The sequence below is a fragment of the Centropristis striata genome, chromosome 1 (genome assembly GCF_030273125.1).
Source record: "Centropristis striata isolate RG_2023a ecotype Rhode Island chromosome 1, C.striata_1.0, whole genome shotgun sequence".
NCBI lineage: Eukaryota > Metazoa > Chordata > Actinopteri > Perciformes > Serranidae > Centropristis > Centropristis striata.
Window position 1 is genome coordinate 45,583,670 of NC_081517.1, and position 17,195 is coordinate 45,600,864.

Consider the following 17,195-nt stretch of genomic DNA (forward strand, 5'->3'; position numbering starts at 1 on the left):
AAAATTGCAGTGATGGTTGTATATATATATAACAGTATATTTTTGTTACACACACGGTGCCAGAGTATTTTACAGTGGCGTAATGGATTTTTCAAAAAACAAAAAACCTCTAAAAAATACTGTTTTGGCTGATATATACATTTACAGTGTTTCATTGTTACTGAAACTGAATTAACTCATTTATCATTTTACGTCTTTTACTGTCATGGTTTAACAGTTTTTCACCCTAAAATCTACAGACATTTTTTACAGTGTAGGTGATATGTGTCATTTGTCATTTTTAAACTTTGGATTTTTAAAAAAACTTCTGGACAGAGATATGCCAACAGCTCCTCCTTACAATCTTTATGCAAAGCTACGCTAAGTTCAGCAAAACTAAGATCAGATAAGCTAGGCTACAATAAGCTAGGCTACAATAAGCTAGGCTACAATAAGCTAGGCTACAATAAGCTAGGCTAACCATCTATGCTATCTTTTCTCCCTTAAATCTTGAAAAGAAAGTGTATAAGCACATTTCCCAAAATGTCCTGTAACTATTTGTATATGACCAAAAGTCAGATATTAACATTACAATCAGTTCTAAAAGTGTTTCGATGACGGAGATGTGAGAGACTTTTTTTTGGCACATTTTCTGCAATTTGTCCTTCAGTGAAGACTTTACTGCTCTTAAATAAAACCAGACACAAAGGAGCAGATTTCAAGTCTTCGTGTGGTACAAATGTCCCACAATAGGCTGTTAACTGTGGAGCGGCTGCACAAGAAGTTCTGGCTGAAACAACTTCCCATTACTTCCCAGTTGGTAATGTAATCTCACACACAGCCTCAGCAGGCTTATGTGATTAATTTCCTCCATCTGCTGCATGTATTCAAACCAAACCACCCCCCGACCTGCTCCGTGCCAACATAGGAAGTTTTTTTTGCAGAGTCCATTGTTTCAACTTTTCAAGGAAGTCTCTGTTGTTGCTGTCGTTGCTTTTTGGGACTCAACTCCACGTTCTGTTGGTATTCTGGTCTTGGATGGTCCCATCATCCAGCACATACTGCAGACTGCACTGTTAAAAAGGTCTAAAAACCAGATCAAACAGTAAATCTGAGGGAAATGATCTTGCTGCATGGACAGATAATTTACCTTGACAAGATTTATTAAATTAAGATTATTAAATCTAGAAATAAGCATGTTGAACACTTAAAATAAGAAATTAACTCTTAAAACCAGATAAATGATCTAACACTTCTAAATCTAAAGTTTTTTTTATCTTGGTAAGAACCAAATAATCATCAGGTCACTCTGCTCGGGCCAGTTCATCACTGCTGGCAGCTTTCATTTATCTCTTTTGTACATTTTTTTGTCTTTTTTGTCATTTTGTGACCAAAAGATGTAAAAAGACCCAAAAAAAGACCCAAAAAAGACACAAAGTGAGTCTGTCAGGCTGTCTGATCTCAGAGGAAGGCTGTTCTTCTCTGGCCTCAGCTTTGAGCTCCCAGTCGACCAAAAAGACACAAAAAAGACACAAAAAGACACAAAAAAGACACAGAAAGACATAAAAAAATTCACAAAAATACACAAAAGACAAAAAAGGCACAACAAGATGTAAAATGACCAAAAAAAGACATTAAAAAACAAAAAAAACACACAAAAAACACACAAAAGACGTAAAATCACCAAAAAAAGACAAAAGGTTTTTTTTTTATCTTGGTAAGAACCAAATAATTTAAGAAATCTTGTCAAGGTAAATTATCTGTCCATGCAGCAAGATCATTTCCCTCAGATTTACTGTTTGATCTGGTTTTAGACTAAACACCTTTTATCAGTGTGATGCAGCCATGATGTTAATAATCATGGTTGCATTTTGTTCAGTATGAAAGTGTTTTTATCTTCAGACAGCTGGAGCAAAATGAAGTGACACACTTCTAAATAAAACCAACGTCTTTATTCTACTCTTCCAACCAGTCAAGGGATCAACCAAAAATATATACACACATTTCCTGTGATGGTGAAAAATAAAATGTATATACAAATCTGTCACCAAGAAGGCCATTTAAACATTTTGATCAGACAAACAGAGCAGTTGAAACAATGAAGGACATGAAATCACACTGACATGGTGCTCAAACACTGCAAAACATCAAGCTAACCAAGTATTTTCTTCTTATATCCAGCAATAATATCTTAATTATCTAGTTCTGAGTATAATTTACCTACTGACCATAGCTTTATGTGCTTATTTTAACTTTTTGTAACTAAAATGAGTGAATAACCTCTTCACAGGGATTTCAGTCTTGTGTAAAGACTTGTTTTTAGGATTGACATTGTGAGCTTTTTCATGCTTTTCAATCTATTCAACTGTTGAATATGGTGAGTTTTTACCTCAAATATTGGCTCCAGTTGAGAGTTTTAGTTGCATGAAGTTTAAATGATATTTCAAAAGTATTTTCTACCACCAGTATCTACCCACAGATACTGGAATGAGGAAAAAACGTGCTCGTTTCAAGTATTTCTGGCTTATTTTAATGTTACTACAGTCGGGCTTTTCAAGCCACAATTGGTCAAAATAAATATAATTGGATTCATTTCCAGACATCATTGTTTTTCCAGTGTCTAGATATTTTTACTTATTTAAATTATTCTTACAAAGTAACATTTACTTACTGCACTGACAGATAATTTGACTTGTTTCGAGCTTAATTCTAGTTATTTATTTCTTGTTTTTGTCAGTTGGTTTTTGCAGTGAAGGAACAGAGGACAGACAGTTGTTATGTGACGTATAAAGTGAAAATGAAAGCCCGTCTGGTTGCAGGAGGAGGGAGAGGGAGCAGCAGGTCCTTGTTGTTATTATTGTTTTTTAAAACACGCCCTCCTTTACAACGGAATAATTCATCAGTGGAAGTGAAAAGTGTCCAAATCTCACAACTCTTGACTTGACGAACAGGATAACTGCCTCTTGTGTTGCTTTCCATTTTTGCTCTCAAAGTCCTTTTTTGCAAGAACTTCTTCCTGTTTCTCTGAAAGTGTTTTATAGGTGTAACTCTACACGGTGGCGGGGATACTGTAGCTGCTCCTGCTGCTGATGTCAACGGGAAGAGACGCCACACTGTCTCGGGCCCCGTTGGTCCCTCTCCCCTCCGACACGTCAAAGATAGGCGCTGCGCCTGGAAGAGGATGATAACGGACGCTCTGAGCAGGCGGCAACAAACGACAAGCAATGTCACCTTACTGTCATTTAACTAGTTGATGCACAACATGGGTCTAAAATGACCCGCATTCATTTCCCATGTTACTTAATGCTGGCTTGAATATTTAAGTATTCTTTAAATATCTTGTTTTTGATAACAACAGATCATTATTTCCTTTTTGCTTCTCATACTTTATGAAGAAAAAAAGCTTTTGTATTATTACAGCTAACTACTTGGCTAAGTAGCTTGCTAAGCTAACTACTTAGCAAAGAAGTTAGCTAAGGAAATAGCTTAATAAGCTACGTAGCTAAGAAGTTAGTTAAGGAGTTAGCTTAACAAGCTACTTAGCCAAGAAGCTAGATAAGTAGTTAGCTTAACAAGCTACTTAGCCAAGAAGCTAGATAAGTAGTTAGCTTAACAAGCTACTTAGCTAAATACTTAGCCAAGAAGTTAGTTAAGTAATTAGCTTAACAAGCTACTTAGCCAAGAAGTTAGTTAAGTAGTTAGCTTAACAAGCTACTTAGCCAAGAAGTTAGTTAAGTAATTAGCTTAACAAGCTACTTAGCCAAGAAAATAGTTAAGTAGTTAGCTTAACAAGCTACTTAGCTAAATACTTAGCCAAGAAGTTAGTTAAGTAGTTAGCTTAACAAGCTACTTAGCCAAGAAGTTAGTTAAGAAGTTAGCTTAACAAGCTACTTAGCCAAGAAGCTAGATAAGTAGTTAGCTTAACAAGCTACTTAGCTAAATACTTAGCCAAGAAGTTAGTTAAGTAATTAGCTTAACAAGCTACTTAGCCAAGAAGTTAGTTAAGTAGTTAGCTTAACAAGCTACTTAGCCAAGAAGTTAGTTAAGTAATTAGCTTAACAAGCTACTTAGCCAAGAAAATAGTTAAGTAGTTAGCTTAACAAGCTACTTAGCTAAATACTTAGCCAAGAAGTTAGTTAAGTAGTTAGCTTAACAAGCTACTTAGCCAAGAAGTTAGTTAAGAAGTTAGCTTAACAAGCTACTTAGCCAAGAAGCTAGATAAGTAGTTAGCTTAACAAGCTACTTAGCTAAATACTTAGCCAAGAAGTTAGTTAAGTAGTTAGCTTAACAAGCTACTTAGCCAAGAAGTTAGTTAAGTAGTTAGCTTAACAAGCTACTTAGCCAAGAAGTTAGCTAAGTACTTAGCTTAACAAGCTACTTAGCCAAGAAGTTAGCTAAGTAGTTAGCTTAACAAGCTACTTAGCCAAGAAGTTAGTTAAGAAGTTAGCTTAACAAGCTACTTAGCCAAGAAGTTAGCTAAGTAGTTAGCTTAACAAGCTACTTAGCCAAGAAGTTAGTTAAGAAGTTAGCTTAACAAGCTACTTAGCCAAGAAGTTAGTTAAGTAGTTAGCTTAACAAGCTACTTAGCTAAAAATGGATCCGGGTCATGTTTGACCCATGTTGTGTATTAGAAGAGTAGTGACACAAAAAGGGATTTCATTCAAAAATTAATAAAGGAAAACATAAAAATTAGGATGTATGATGATCAAAAACAAACTAATTGAGTAAAACCTGGAATACTGAATGATGAAAATAATTTATTGCAAAGATATAGAACATAAAAACTCTGTCGGGTCACTTTAGAGCATGTTGAGCATCAAAGGGTTAAAGCTGGGGCATTTTTACAGAAAAGGCTAAAAGAAACCACAAATATTTTAAAATACAGCGCTCCACCTACACTGAAAAAAAGATTTTTTGGCTCTGTAATTATTATTTCAATCTTCTATATACATTCTACAAAGAAATAATAATTCAGTGCTTTTACTTTAAAATATCAGTTTTTCATGTGGTGCATTACTTAGTGATTGTTTGTTATTATGTGTCCTCACTTTTAATGTAAATTGAATAATTTGTTCCAGTAATATTCACTAAACCAGTTCATTAGCTTCATTAGTTGATATTTACCAGTAAAATGTAATTGAGGGACATCAGTGAATCTGATATTTACTTGTGTATTTTCATAAAAAAATAAGTGGTTCTATTAAATAAATATTACTTAGAAACAGCCTGAGTAAAGATTACAAACACTTTCTGTGTGGAAAAACTTGCCCAGCTTTTTAAAAGTAAATGTCACTCCAATTTTTTCAGTGTAACAACTACCATCCTGGTTTCTTTTTGGGTCTGTAAAGTGACAAATTTACAGGAAAAAAGTGACAAATTTGCAAGAAAAAAGTGACGAATTTACAAGAAAAAAAGTGACAAATTTACGAGAAAAAATATCAAATTTACGGGAAAAAAGTTGCTCTAACCCAACAAATACCCCATTACAAAAAAACTAAAACTAATAAAAACTAAACTGAAACTAAGCATTTTCCAAAAAATAAAAAATAATTAAAACTAGCAAACTAATTCTAAACTAATTCAATTCAAATTAACTGAATTTGAAAAAAAAAAAAAATAACAACGAAATTAAAATTAAAACTACTGAAAAGTACAAAACTATTATAACCTTGGAAACACTCTTGTTTGTTTTATAGAACTTATTGTCAGACTCTATTAGACTTTGGCAATAAATGCAATTTAACATGTCAACATCCATGAAGTGTTTCAGAGGTGGACATGAGGCTGAATGACGGATTTTAAGATTCTTTTCCTGGTTTATCAATCTCTCAATGGTCTTAGTAATAAAGTAATCGTCTTCTTCTTCTTCTAGTCCAGCCTGTTGATCTGGTTTATTTTATCCTGTGAACCCTGGAGGACCCTCAGGTCTTCTGGTCTTTTAATAATATTAAAGTTAGAACATAAACCCTCATGGTGAGGCCTCGTTTTCTCTCTGTGGTCCACGTTGGTGGAGGACCTGAAGACCTGAGGCCCTCAGAGACGCTTCACATCTTTAACAGCAAACTGAAGACTTTTCTTTTAATTTGGCTTTTACTGGAACTGTTTTTGAAAGATTTTTCTGCTTATGCATCTCAGTGTTACAACATCTTCTCTTTTATTTATTTATTTGCTGTTATTTATTTGGCTATTTTATATTTTTATATATTTTATCATGCTCTACTTTTTAATTATTTATTAATTTCATCTTTTTATCTACCTTTTTTACTTATTATTTTATTTTATTTTATCTTACCTTACTTTATTTTTTATTTATTTTATCTAATTAATTTCTCATTTTTTTAAGAGCAGACTTAAGACTTATCTTTTTTTCTGAAGTGTTACAACATCTTGTCTTTTATTTATTTATTTATTTGCTACTTATTAGTCTATATATATACATATATATATATATATATATATATATATCATGCTCTACTTCTTAATAATTTATTTATTGCTTTATCTTTTTTATCTAGCTTTTTTTGTAAACTTTGTATTGTTATTATTATTTACCTTTATTATTATTTTCATTTTATTTTATCTTACCTTACTTTATTTTTAATCTGTTTTATTTAATTAATTTCTAAGCTGTCTCCAGCGTTAAGCTGCTACTTCCTGAATAAACACAGCCTGACCTTGGAAAGTTTACTTCCTACAACAACTGGATTCTAACAACATCCTACTTTTCCTACAAATATAAACTTAACGTGACATAAACACAATGTACATGCAAAAACAAGTCAGACAGACGAAGACAATACACTCAGACAGACATGTTGGATAAACACATGGACAGGATCTCTACAGGCTGCAACATTAAAACATTAAGATATGGACGATGGGATGGAGATGGAACAGGAAACATGCTGTGACTAATAATGACTAATGTTAATGACTAATAATGACTAATGTTAATAACTAATAATGACTAATGTTAATGACTAATAATGACTAATGTTAATGACTAATAATGACTAATGTTAATAACTAATAATGACTAATGTTAATGACTAATAATGACTAATGTTAATGACTAATCATGACTAATGTTAATGACTAATCATGACTAATGTTAATGACTAATCATGACTAATGTTAATGACTAATCATGACTAGTGAGGACATTATTAGTGACAGGAGGAGAGTAAAACCAGCTACCTGTGGCTGCGTTATAAACCTCTGTGTCGTGGGTTAGATTCACTGTTAAAGAGTCATCTGATTTAGGGCTCGAAGGCTTTCTGAGAGATGGTGAAAATAGAGTCAACTGGTGGAAACATAGACTAAATGCCACAATGATCAAAAGCATAAATGCAATAAATTAACGCACTTCAACAACCATACTGGTGGCCTTTAGGTTTGTGATTCTTCAATTTTTTTTGTATTTTCCTGCTTTGTTTAACTCATGACATACTTCTACCAGTGAGTAAATGTACAACAAGGTTATTATAGTTATCAAAAACTAAAGAAATAATCAAAACTAGAATTGAAAAAACATTTTCGTTGACTGAAATAAAAATAAACTGAACTGAAACTGTATTTTGTAGTTACAAAACTAACTAAAATTATAGTGAAAATGTGCTTTGTTTTCGTCTTAATCAACTTTTTTCAAATGCAAACCTTTTTGGTTGATATGAAATCTATTTCAACTTCCTTACTTACTACTAATAATCAATAATTCTGAGGTTATTGAGGGAAAACTCTTAGTTAATGTCTTACTGGTTGTATAATAAGGCCATGCAGAATAAGGATTAATAACTGCTGAATAATGACTCATTAAGAGCCAATATGTTACTTATTCGCATGCTAATAAGCAACTAATTAATGTTGAATATGTGTTCCCTAATAAAGGTAATATTTTATATGGAGCAGAGAGACACATGAGAGCTCTGCTTGGTGACATGACGTGTCCACGTAATAAATAAACTGACAAATCAGCAGATTTAAAGGAGGCGACGTCTGAAGAAGATCAACCAACATTCTTAGAAAACTTCTGTCAGGCTACAAAAAGGGTTCAGGGAAAATAGACTGGGTCCAGACTTCATGATCTGACCAGCTATGTGTTGTCAAGGAAATGTAGTTTAAACCCAGAGACTCTGTAACTGCACATTTCCTGACATATTGTAATAGATTGAAGTTAAACTGAGAATTCAGACGTCTGCTGCTGGTTTCCTCAAAATAATTCCCAACAATATGCTACGAAGGATAATCTTAATGCTGATTGGGTTTCACAGCACAGCTTCACACAAAACAGGTGAACAACGATATATATAAATATATATATATGTATGCTATATATGTATATATATCTTTATGTATATATATATCTTTATGTATATATATATATATATATATATATCATTTTTTAATTTCTTCTTCATTATTGGTTTCTTATTTTTGCCGGAGTTTTATTCATGCAAGTTCTGTCAAAGCACTTTGTGAACCGTGTTTTTAAAGGTGCTATACAAATAAAGGTATTATTATTATCATTAAAAATATCCTTTTTTGCTGAGTAAAGCTGGTCTGCTCCATTTTTTTTTTAACCCAGTACTCATAAAGCTCAATAATTAACGAGTTATGCCCCATTTGTGTAATCGGAGCAACAACTCTTGTTGTTTTATGGATATGGTTATTGTGACTGTTTCCTGCTGTGTTTACAGTACAAACATGCAAAACAACCAGTATGGTTCTTTAAAGGCTTTGAAGAACAGAACAATGACACACATGGAGCCTCATCTGAACCAGCCAATAAAACCAGATACATTAACTTCATCTGTCACATTCACAGGAAGCAAGAAGTCGAACCAACTCACACTGACAATTCAGCAGCTGCTTCTTTTTTACCTACAATAAGAGAAGAAGAGCGAGAGGGAGGAGGTGGAGGAAGGTTGCTTTTCATTCATAGTTCATATAATTTTGGATCTAAAGGCGGAGCTGCTGGAGGACTGTAGGTCTCTCTACCTCTCTTGGATCTGAACCACAGCACCAGCACCGCCACCAGCACCGCCAGGCCCAGCAGACAGAAACCCCCGATGAGCGCCTTCTTCCACAACGCCAGGCGCACTGAGGACGGAGACAGAAGACAGAAGACACAGTCAGGGACAAACAGGGACACAAGGGGAAATAAAACGGGACAGGATCACAAAGACAGACCAAAGGAAGAGAGGACTGAAAAGGTTTAAAAGATTAAAAAGGGTCAATTTGTAGATTTTGAGTGACTGACACTAGGGCTGCACGATTATGGCCAAAATGATAATCACGATTATTTTGATCAATATTGTAATCACGATTATTTATCATGTTAGTGAAAACATCTGTATTTTTATTGTACTGTACTGCTACAGAGCTAACTGTTAGCCTGTTAGCCATTTGCAGACTGGACGCTAAGGGGTTAACATCCCCTCTGGCTTTGCAGCTGGGAGAGACTGCTGCAGGAGGACTGTGCCGCTTCAACTCGTTCTTACGCGGAGTCGCGGGGGCCGGAGGCTCGTTAAGAAGAGCCTCCGGCCCCCTTTTGGAGACTCGTCCTTACGCTTCTTAATGAGCCGTGGGGGGGCCGGAGGCTCGTTAAGAAGCACCAGAAAAAGTCGCTGGATTTATTGCCAGTCGCTTTTTTGATTTTGCATTTTGTTACTTGAAGGTACCGCTGCAAGGTGTGCTCGCTGGTTATTTATTTTCAGAACCCCTTAGCGACCATTTTTCAGGAAAGCAACTGGCGACAAATCCAGCTACTTTTTCTGGTGTTTTTGGAGACTTTTGTAGACTCGTCCTTACTCTTCTTAACGAGCAGCGGGGCTGGAGGCTCGTTAAGAAGAGTAAGGACGAGTCGAAGCGGCACAGTCCTCCTGCAGCAGTCTCTCCCAGCTGCAGAGCGGGAGGGGATGTTAACCCCTTACAGCCAGTCTGCAAATTGCTAATAGGCTAATAGTTAGCTCTGTAGCACCAGACACTCTGTGCACAGTTAGCGATGCTGGTTAAATCACAATCACAATGTTTATGATCAGCGGAGACTCTGTGCATAATTAGCCATGCTGCTTTGTTTATCATCAGCTGCTGACATTGTGCACAGTTAGCGACGGTGAAAACCAAACGTCACCTCCAGAGTCTCTAAATCCCTCTGGGGGATAACTAGTAGTGGAGACACGCAGAGTGAGCGACTTTAGAGAGGGCGTGGCCTGAGACTTTAGAGAGGGCGTGGCCTGTGACTTTAGAGAGGGCGTGGCCTGAGACTTTAGAGAGGGCGTGGCCTGAGACTTTAGAGAGGGCGTGGCCTGTGACTTTAGAGAGGGCGTGGCCTGAGACTTTAGAGAGGGCGTGGCCTGAGACTTTAGAGAGGGCGTGGCCTGAGACTTTAGAGAGGGCGTGGTCTGAGACTTTAGAGAGGGCGTGGCCTGAGACTTTAGAGAGGGCGTGGCCTGAGACTTTAGAGAGGGCGTGGCCTGAGACTTTCCCGGTGGACACTTTTCCACCTAAAGGAAACACGGCTCATGGTTGCATGCAGGTAAGACGTCCATGTGGAAAGAAAAGGAGGAAGTCCTGAAGTCTCACCCTCGATAGTGACCTTGTCACTGACCACGGTGTTGGCGTGGTTGACGGCCTCGCAGTAATAGGTGCCGCTGTGCTCTTTGGACAACCCGGTGACCCGGTAGTCTGTGTTGTTGGTGCTGGTGGTGCTGATGTTCAGTGGCTTCTGAGTGCCATCACGGTACCACTTGAAGGTGACTGGCGGCGTCCCGGTGACACCACAGATGAGGTAGAGATCATCTCCCTCAGAGATTTCTGGGATGTGGGGGATGACGGTCAGTGTCGGGTGGGCCAGCGGCACTAGGAGAGGAGAAGAGGCCAGATTAGTCCACAGTTCATACCCACAATTCACTCTACATATCTATCTATCTACAACCACTCTCTACATATGTTTATGTATGGAAACAATGAAGCTAACAACCAGTTTGCCTAACCTACCATAACCCCTGAGCCTGGCTAACTCCAGACTATATCACAAATGAGATCTGGTCTGGAGACCACCTATTCATGTTTCCGTAGAGGAGGCGTGGCTTAAGATCCTCCAGAGCCGTTTATTGGGCGGAATGTCTATCATAAGCGTCTGTACATAGCTCTTAGCCAATCGGATCAGTTATACCAGATGACGTATGAAGAGAGACACAAATTAGATGAGGAAGAAGATGACTGATGTTTACACGATGTCGCCGAACAATTATTGCCGTTTGGATTTTTTGTGTGTTTTACGTGTTTTTTGTAAATTTTTTTGTGTTTTTGTGTGTGTTTTTTATGTGTTTTTTAATTATTCTTTTCATGTGTGTTTTCATGTGTATATTTTGTGTTTTGTGTTTTTTATTGCCGTTTGTGCAAGATAGATATGAAGGAAGAAGGACTCTCCACTTACGCACACTCTTCATACATATATTTATTAATTATATCTGGTCCTCCATCAAGGCGATCAATGTCGAGACGACCACAACGACCAGGGTCTCACTAAACCCCGTTAGCTTAGCCACTAACGGGGCTAGTTGGTAGATTAGGCTTTTGCCAAACAGCCCAAACAGTCTCCTAGCGGTGGGTAGAGCTGCGCAGCCACTATGGGTCCACTGGACACCAGCCCACTGATAATGTTTAGGAACCAGATTAGCATGAAAGCATGTTGTAATAAGCAGGTGGCTGGCTGGTTAGCTAGCTAGCTTGCTAATTTTCTTCTTTCTAGCTAGCTTGCTAGGTCTACTCATGCTGCCTTGCACGATTTTGTTTTGACTATATCACAAATATAGTCTGGAGACCACCTATTGATTTTTCCATAGAGGAGGCGTGGTTTACGATCCTCCAGAGCTGTTTATTGGGCGTATTGTTATTGTCTTTTTGCAGTGTTCACTCATGACCTTAATCACAAATCGGACCAGTTCAGGAGGATCTGGGAACCATTGATTCCTTGTTACAGAAGCTAGAACTCTTCATCTGTCCCTGGAAGATGACGACTGTCTGCCCTTCTTATTTATTTTACCCATGTGCTCTTCGTTTACCCGTCTCCTGTCATCTTTTTATTTACTTACTTATTTTATGTATAAATAGAAATATATAACGCATCACTCTAGTGAGTTTTGGGTGGGACTTCTTTTGTTTTGTTTTATTTTCTGTTTTATGTTTTGTTTCTGTTTTCTAAAAATGAAAAACAATAAAAAGAGTATTAAAAATATATATATTTATTTACCTATGACAGTTGCGTCGAGTCTTTTGCCGAGTAGGGGTGCCCTCTGACTGTTCTTCGCCTCACACATGTATTTGGTTATTTCTTCAGGATTGGTGATTTGGACTGTGAAGAAAGCTTGTTGGAAGCGTTGCTCCACTGTGAAGTTGTCCAGTTGGGTGAAGCCCCTCATCAGGTTGTAGGTGATGGGCAGGCTGCCAGTGTCCGACTCACAGAGGATCCTGAAGGGCCTTCCTAGGATGACTTTACCATCCACCGAGATCCTTGGAGTGGAGACAGAAACTAGAGAGGAGAAAGAGAAATATCAAACACACTCTCATTGGCCCTCTTCATACAGGTCACACTCTTCACCCCTTCTGCCCATTTAGCCAAAATGGGACTAAGTAGGGCTGCACAATTAATCAAATTTTAATCCTGATCATGATTTTGGCCGCCACGATTAAATTAACCTGGTCGTCTGCGATAATTTCCATTTTAAAATGCGTCTCTCCTGCATATCTAGTCCACCAACCAAGCAGTGTTGCCAACTTAGCCACTTTGTTGCTATATTTAGCAACTTTTCAGACCCCCCTAGCAACTGTTTTTCAAGAAAGGGAGTGGCGACAAATCCAGAGACTTTTTCTGGTGTTATTGGAGACTTTTGGAGACTCGTTCTTACTCTTCTTAACGAGCCGCGGGGGCCGGAGGCTCTTCTTAACGAGCCACGGGGGCCGGAGGCTTGTTAAGAAGAGTAAGAACGAGTCGAAGCGACCCAGTCTTCCTGCAGCAGTCTTTCCCAGCTGCAGAGCCGGAGGGGATGTTAACCCCTTAGCGTCCCGTCTGCAAATTGCTAACATGCTAACAGTTAGCTCTGTAGCAGTACAGTGTGTATGTGCTAACAGGCTAACAGTTAGCTCTGTAGCAGTACAGTGTGTATGTGCTAACAGGCTAACAGTTAGCTCTGTAGCAGTACAGTGTGTATGTGCTAACAGGCTAACAGTTACCTCTGTAGCAGTACAGTGTGTATGTGCTAACAGGCTAACAGTTAGCTCTGTAGCAGTACAGTGTGTATGTGCTAACAGGCTAACAGTTACCTCTGTATCAGTACAGTGTGTATGTGCTAACAGGCTAACAGTTAGCTCTGTAGCAGTACAGTGTGTATGTGCTAACAGGCTAACAGTTAGCTCTGTAGCAGTACAGTGTGTATGTGCTAACAGGCTAACAGTTAGCTCTGTAGCAGTACAGTGTGTATGTGCTAACAGGCTAACAGTTAGCTCTGTATCAGTACAGTGTGTATGTGCTAACAGGCTAACAGTTAGCTCTGTATCAGTACAGTGTGTATGTGCTAACAGGCTAACAGTTACCTCTGTAGCAGTACAGTGTGTATGTGCTAACAGGCTAACAGTTAGCTCTGTAGCAGTACAGTGTGTATGTGCTAACAGGCTAACAGTTAGCTCTGTAGCAGTACAGTGTGTATGTGCTAACAGGCTAACAGTTAGCTCTGTATCAGTACAGTGTGTATGTGCTAACAGGCTAACAGTTACCTCTGTAGCAGTACAGTGTGTATGTGCTAACAGGCTAACAGTTAGCTCTGTAGCAGTACAGTGTGTATGTGCTAACAGGCTAACAGTTAGCTCTGTAGCAGTACAGTGTGTATGTGCTAACAGGCTAACAGTTAGCTCTGTAGCAGTACAGTATGTATGTGCTAACAGGCTAACAGTTAGCTCTGTAGCAGTACAGTGTGTATGTGCTGCTGCTGCAGGAGGTGTTCACTTAGCGATCTCTGTTTGTTTACAACAAGCACCAGACACTAAAAACTGCCAATTCACACACTTTAGCCTCACCGTATGCACGCGTTTTCCTCCTGAATGCGGAATAAAAAGTGAAGACACCAAGCCACTTTTGCGTCTTCTGTTCAGACCGTCATCATGTAAACTGAGTCTTTTTAAGCTGCTCTATAAACAACCTACGGGTCATTTTTTGGGGGAGGAAAGTCTCAAAAACCACTGGAACTAAATCACAGCGGTGAAGAGAGATATGTCATAGAGGAGGTTAGCATTCTTCCAGTGCTGTTTTAGTTCAGTTACTGTTTTGAAGAAAACAACAATACTTGTGTATAATGTGACACCTGAGACATGACAGGGCTATTAATCAAGGCTTGTTTCCTCAAATGTCAAACCATGTCTTTGAATTCTGAAGCAGCTCTTTTTTTTTCAATCCTTTAGGTTAACCAATTCAGATTTGGAGATTAAACCTTGAAACCTAATCTCTATACACAGATAGCTGCATATGAATGCAAAATTGGTTGGATGCAGGACAAGAATTTTGAATGGAAGCTTTCTGGTCCATTTGTTGTCTGAGAAGTATTGACCAAGCATCAATTTGTGTCTTTTTCGGTTATTTTTATATCTATTTTTGGTCAATTTGTGTCTTTCTGGTTATGTTTCTATCTATTTTTGGTCAATTTGTGTCTTTTTTGGTTATTTTTACATCTACTTTTATGAAAACATCATTGATAATAACCACAATCATTATGAATAAAACCATGGAAAATGTCTAGATATCAGCTCTTAAATTGAACTCTTCAATGTTGTTGAGCTGTTTTTGTTGTTGGTTCAATGCAGGTAAACAGTCAGCATGGGGAGCAAGAAGATATATACGAAATCTCGGAACTCATTGAAATGTTTTTATGTTTTTGTAAATTTGTTGTGTTTTTTGTAAATTTTTAATGTGTTTTTGTGTTTTTATGAGTGTTTTTTGGGGGTTTTGTGTGTTTTTTGTATTTTTTGTGTGTTTTTTTGCTGAGGTCAATGAGAACAATGACACCAACAAAGATGTTTACGTGGTTTATATACAGGCAGAATGAAAAGGAGTCAAAAACACCAAAATAACCTCCAAAAGGTTAAAGTCTGCGTGTGAAAGGTGAGCTCACCTTTAGGACGAACAGTCAGGATCTGGCTGTGTTTCCTGATTCCTTTGGCTGCAGCGATACAGGTGTAGTTTAACTCACTCAGCAGGGCCAAGGCCTTAAAGACCCCGGGGCCCTGGGGGGCCAGTGGGGGGTCCAGACTGTAAGTCAGCTCGTCCCGGTCCAGTCTCTCAGAGGCAAAACTCTCACTTTTACAAGTCAGAGTCATATATTCCCTGTGGAAGACTTCAGCAGGAGACTTGGTGAGAGTCGGCACCGAGAACAACTCTGAGGAGAGATTTCACAAACAACAAGTCATCATCTGCATATAAAATACTAAATCTGAGTAACAAGCTGTAATATCTGATTTACATCATTAAGGACCAAAACACTTCAAACAAGTCAAACAGTCAAACATTTTGTGTCTTTTTTGGTAATTTGTGTCTGTTGTTGTGTCTTTTTTAGCTATTTTGTTTGTTTTTTTAGTCATTTTGTGTCTTTTTTTAGTCACTTTGTTTTTTTTTTGTCATTTTGTGTCTTTTTTTGGTCATTTTGTGTCTTTTTTAGTCATTCTATGTCTTTTTGTGTCTTTTTTTTAGCCATTTTGTTTCATTTTGTGTCTTTTTTGCTCATTTGTGTCTGTTGTGTCTTTTTTAGCTATTTTGTGTCTTTATTTTGGTCATTTTGTGTCTTTTTGTTTCTTGTAAGTCTTGTAAGTGTTGGTGAAACAGCTTTGTAACTGTTGATATTCTAGTTTCCAGCATGTATTTACTCAGTATAGGTGATAAAATCTCAGTAACAAGCTGTAATATCTGATTTAGATCATTAAGGACCAAAACACTTCAAACAAGTCAAACAGTGGAACATAAAAGATGCTGACTAAGAATAACTATCTGATCAGACAGAGAATAAGCAGATATCCTCTTGATCTAATATTTATATATTTAATCTGACTTAGAGTTCAGTTTTTGCAGTCTCAACAGCAGTTTACAAGAAAGAATTGCCATTTTTGTCTGTTTTGTTGTGTTTATCATTTCGGGACTTTGTGGAGTTTAAAGATGTCCTCTTACCGGTCACTGAGACAGTCTGAGTGTCAGATTTAGCGATGTCTCCCATCTCTAATCTGCACTCAAACTCTGCGGGGTCCTGGGCCAGAGCCACCATGCTGTGGTTGACCCTGGTGGTCCCGTGGTTCAGCAGCTTGGTGCCCTGGCTCAGGTACAGCTGGATGCTGTCGGAGCTGTGCAGGACGTTCCTGACGCTACACAAGATGTCCAGCTGGTCGCCTTCATAGACGCTGGACTGGGGGGAAACCTCCAGAACGGCTGCGATGGGAAGCGCTGAGGAGGCAAAAACAACAGAAAGAGGAAAAATAAAAGCTTTGAAAAGAACACTGCAAAAACCAGCTGACAAAAATAAGAAGTAAATTACTGGAATGAAGCAAATACATGCTGCAAACAAGTCAAATTATCTGCCAGTGCAGTAAGAATATTTGTCTTTGTAAGAATTCTTTAAATAAGTAAAAATATCTAGGAACTGGAAAAACCAATGATAGCTTGAAATAAATCCAAAAATACTTATTTTGAGCAATTGTGGCGTGAAAAGCCCGACTGTAGTAACATTAAAATAAGCCAGAAATACTTGAAACAAGCATGTTTTTTTTCTCATTCCAGTATCTGTGGGTAGATACTGGTGGTAGAAAATACTTTTGAAATATCATTTAAACTCCATGCAACTAAAACTCTCAACTGGAGCCAATATTTTAGGTAAAAACTCACCATATTCAACAGTTGAATAGATTGAAAAGCATGAAAAAGCTCACAATGTCAATCCTAAAAACAAGTCTTTACACAATAAGATAATTAAATAAGCACATAATAATATTAATAACTAAATAAGCACATAAAGCTCTGGTCAGTAGGTAAATTATACTCAAAACAAGATAATTAAGATACTATTGATGGATAGAAGAAGAAAATACTTGGTAGCTTCATGTTTTCTGCAGTGTTCAGACCACCAGCGATGGGCCACATATAGGAGCATCACTTCACCAGATATGATGAAACTGACATTTTA

General features: G+C 37.7%; 1 protein-coding gene across 5 annotated transcripts in view; it reads right to left on the reverse strand.

Annotated features, from left to right (window-relative positions):
• The window catches only part of pecam1b (platelet and endothelial cell adhesion molecule 1b), a 38,919-nt gene that overhangs the window by 9,504 nt on the left and 12,220 nt on the right, over window positions 1-17,195 (reverse strand). Inside the window, exons 5-12 of one of the 5 annotated variants that reach the window (XM_059343867.1) lie at window positions 16,190-16,459; window positions 15,144-15,407; window positions 12,236-12,514; window positions 10,564-10,839; window positions 8,977-9,078; window positions 8,829-8,859; window positions 7,177-7,256; window positions 1,847-3,150 (exon numbers count right to left, since the gene is read on the reverse strand). In XM_059343867.1, coding sequence (XP_059199850.1) covers window positions 3,029-3,150; window positions 7,177-7,256; window positions 8,829-8,859; window positions 8,977-9,078; window positions 10,564-10,839; window positions 12,236-12,514; window positions 15,144-15,407; window positions 16,190-16,459 — 1,424 coding nt within the window. In that variant the 3' untranslated portion in view covers window positions 1,847-3,028. Of the gene's footprint in view, window positions 1-1,846; window positions 3,151-7,176; window positions 7,257-8,828; window positions 9,079-10,563; window positions 10,840-12,235; window positions 12,515-15,143; window positions 15,408-16,189; window positions 16,460-17,195 lie in introns of those variants that run through there. The other 4 variants (XM_059343858.1, XR_009395146.1, XR_009395147.1 and 1 more) reach the window with 4 other exon arrangements.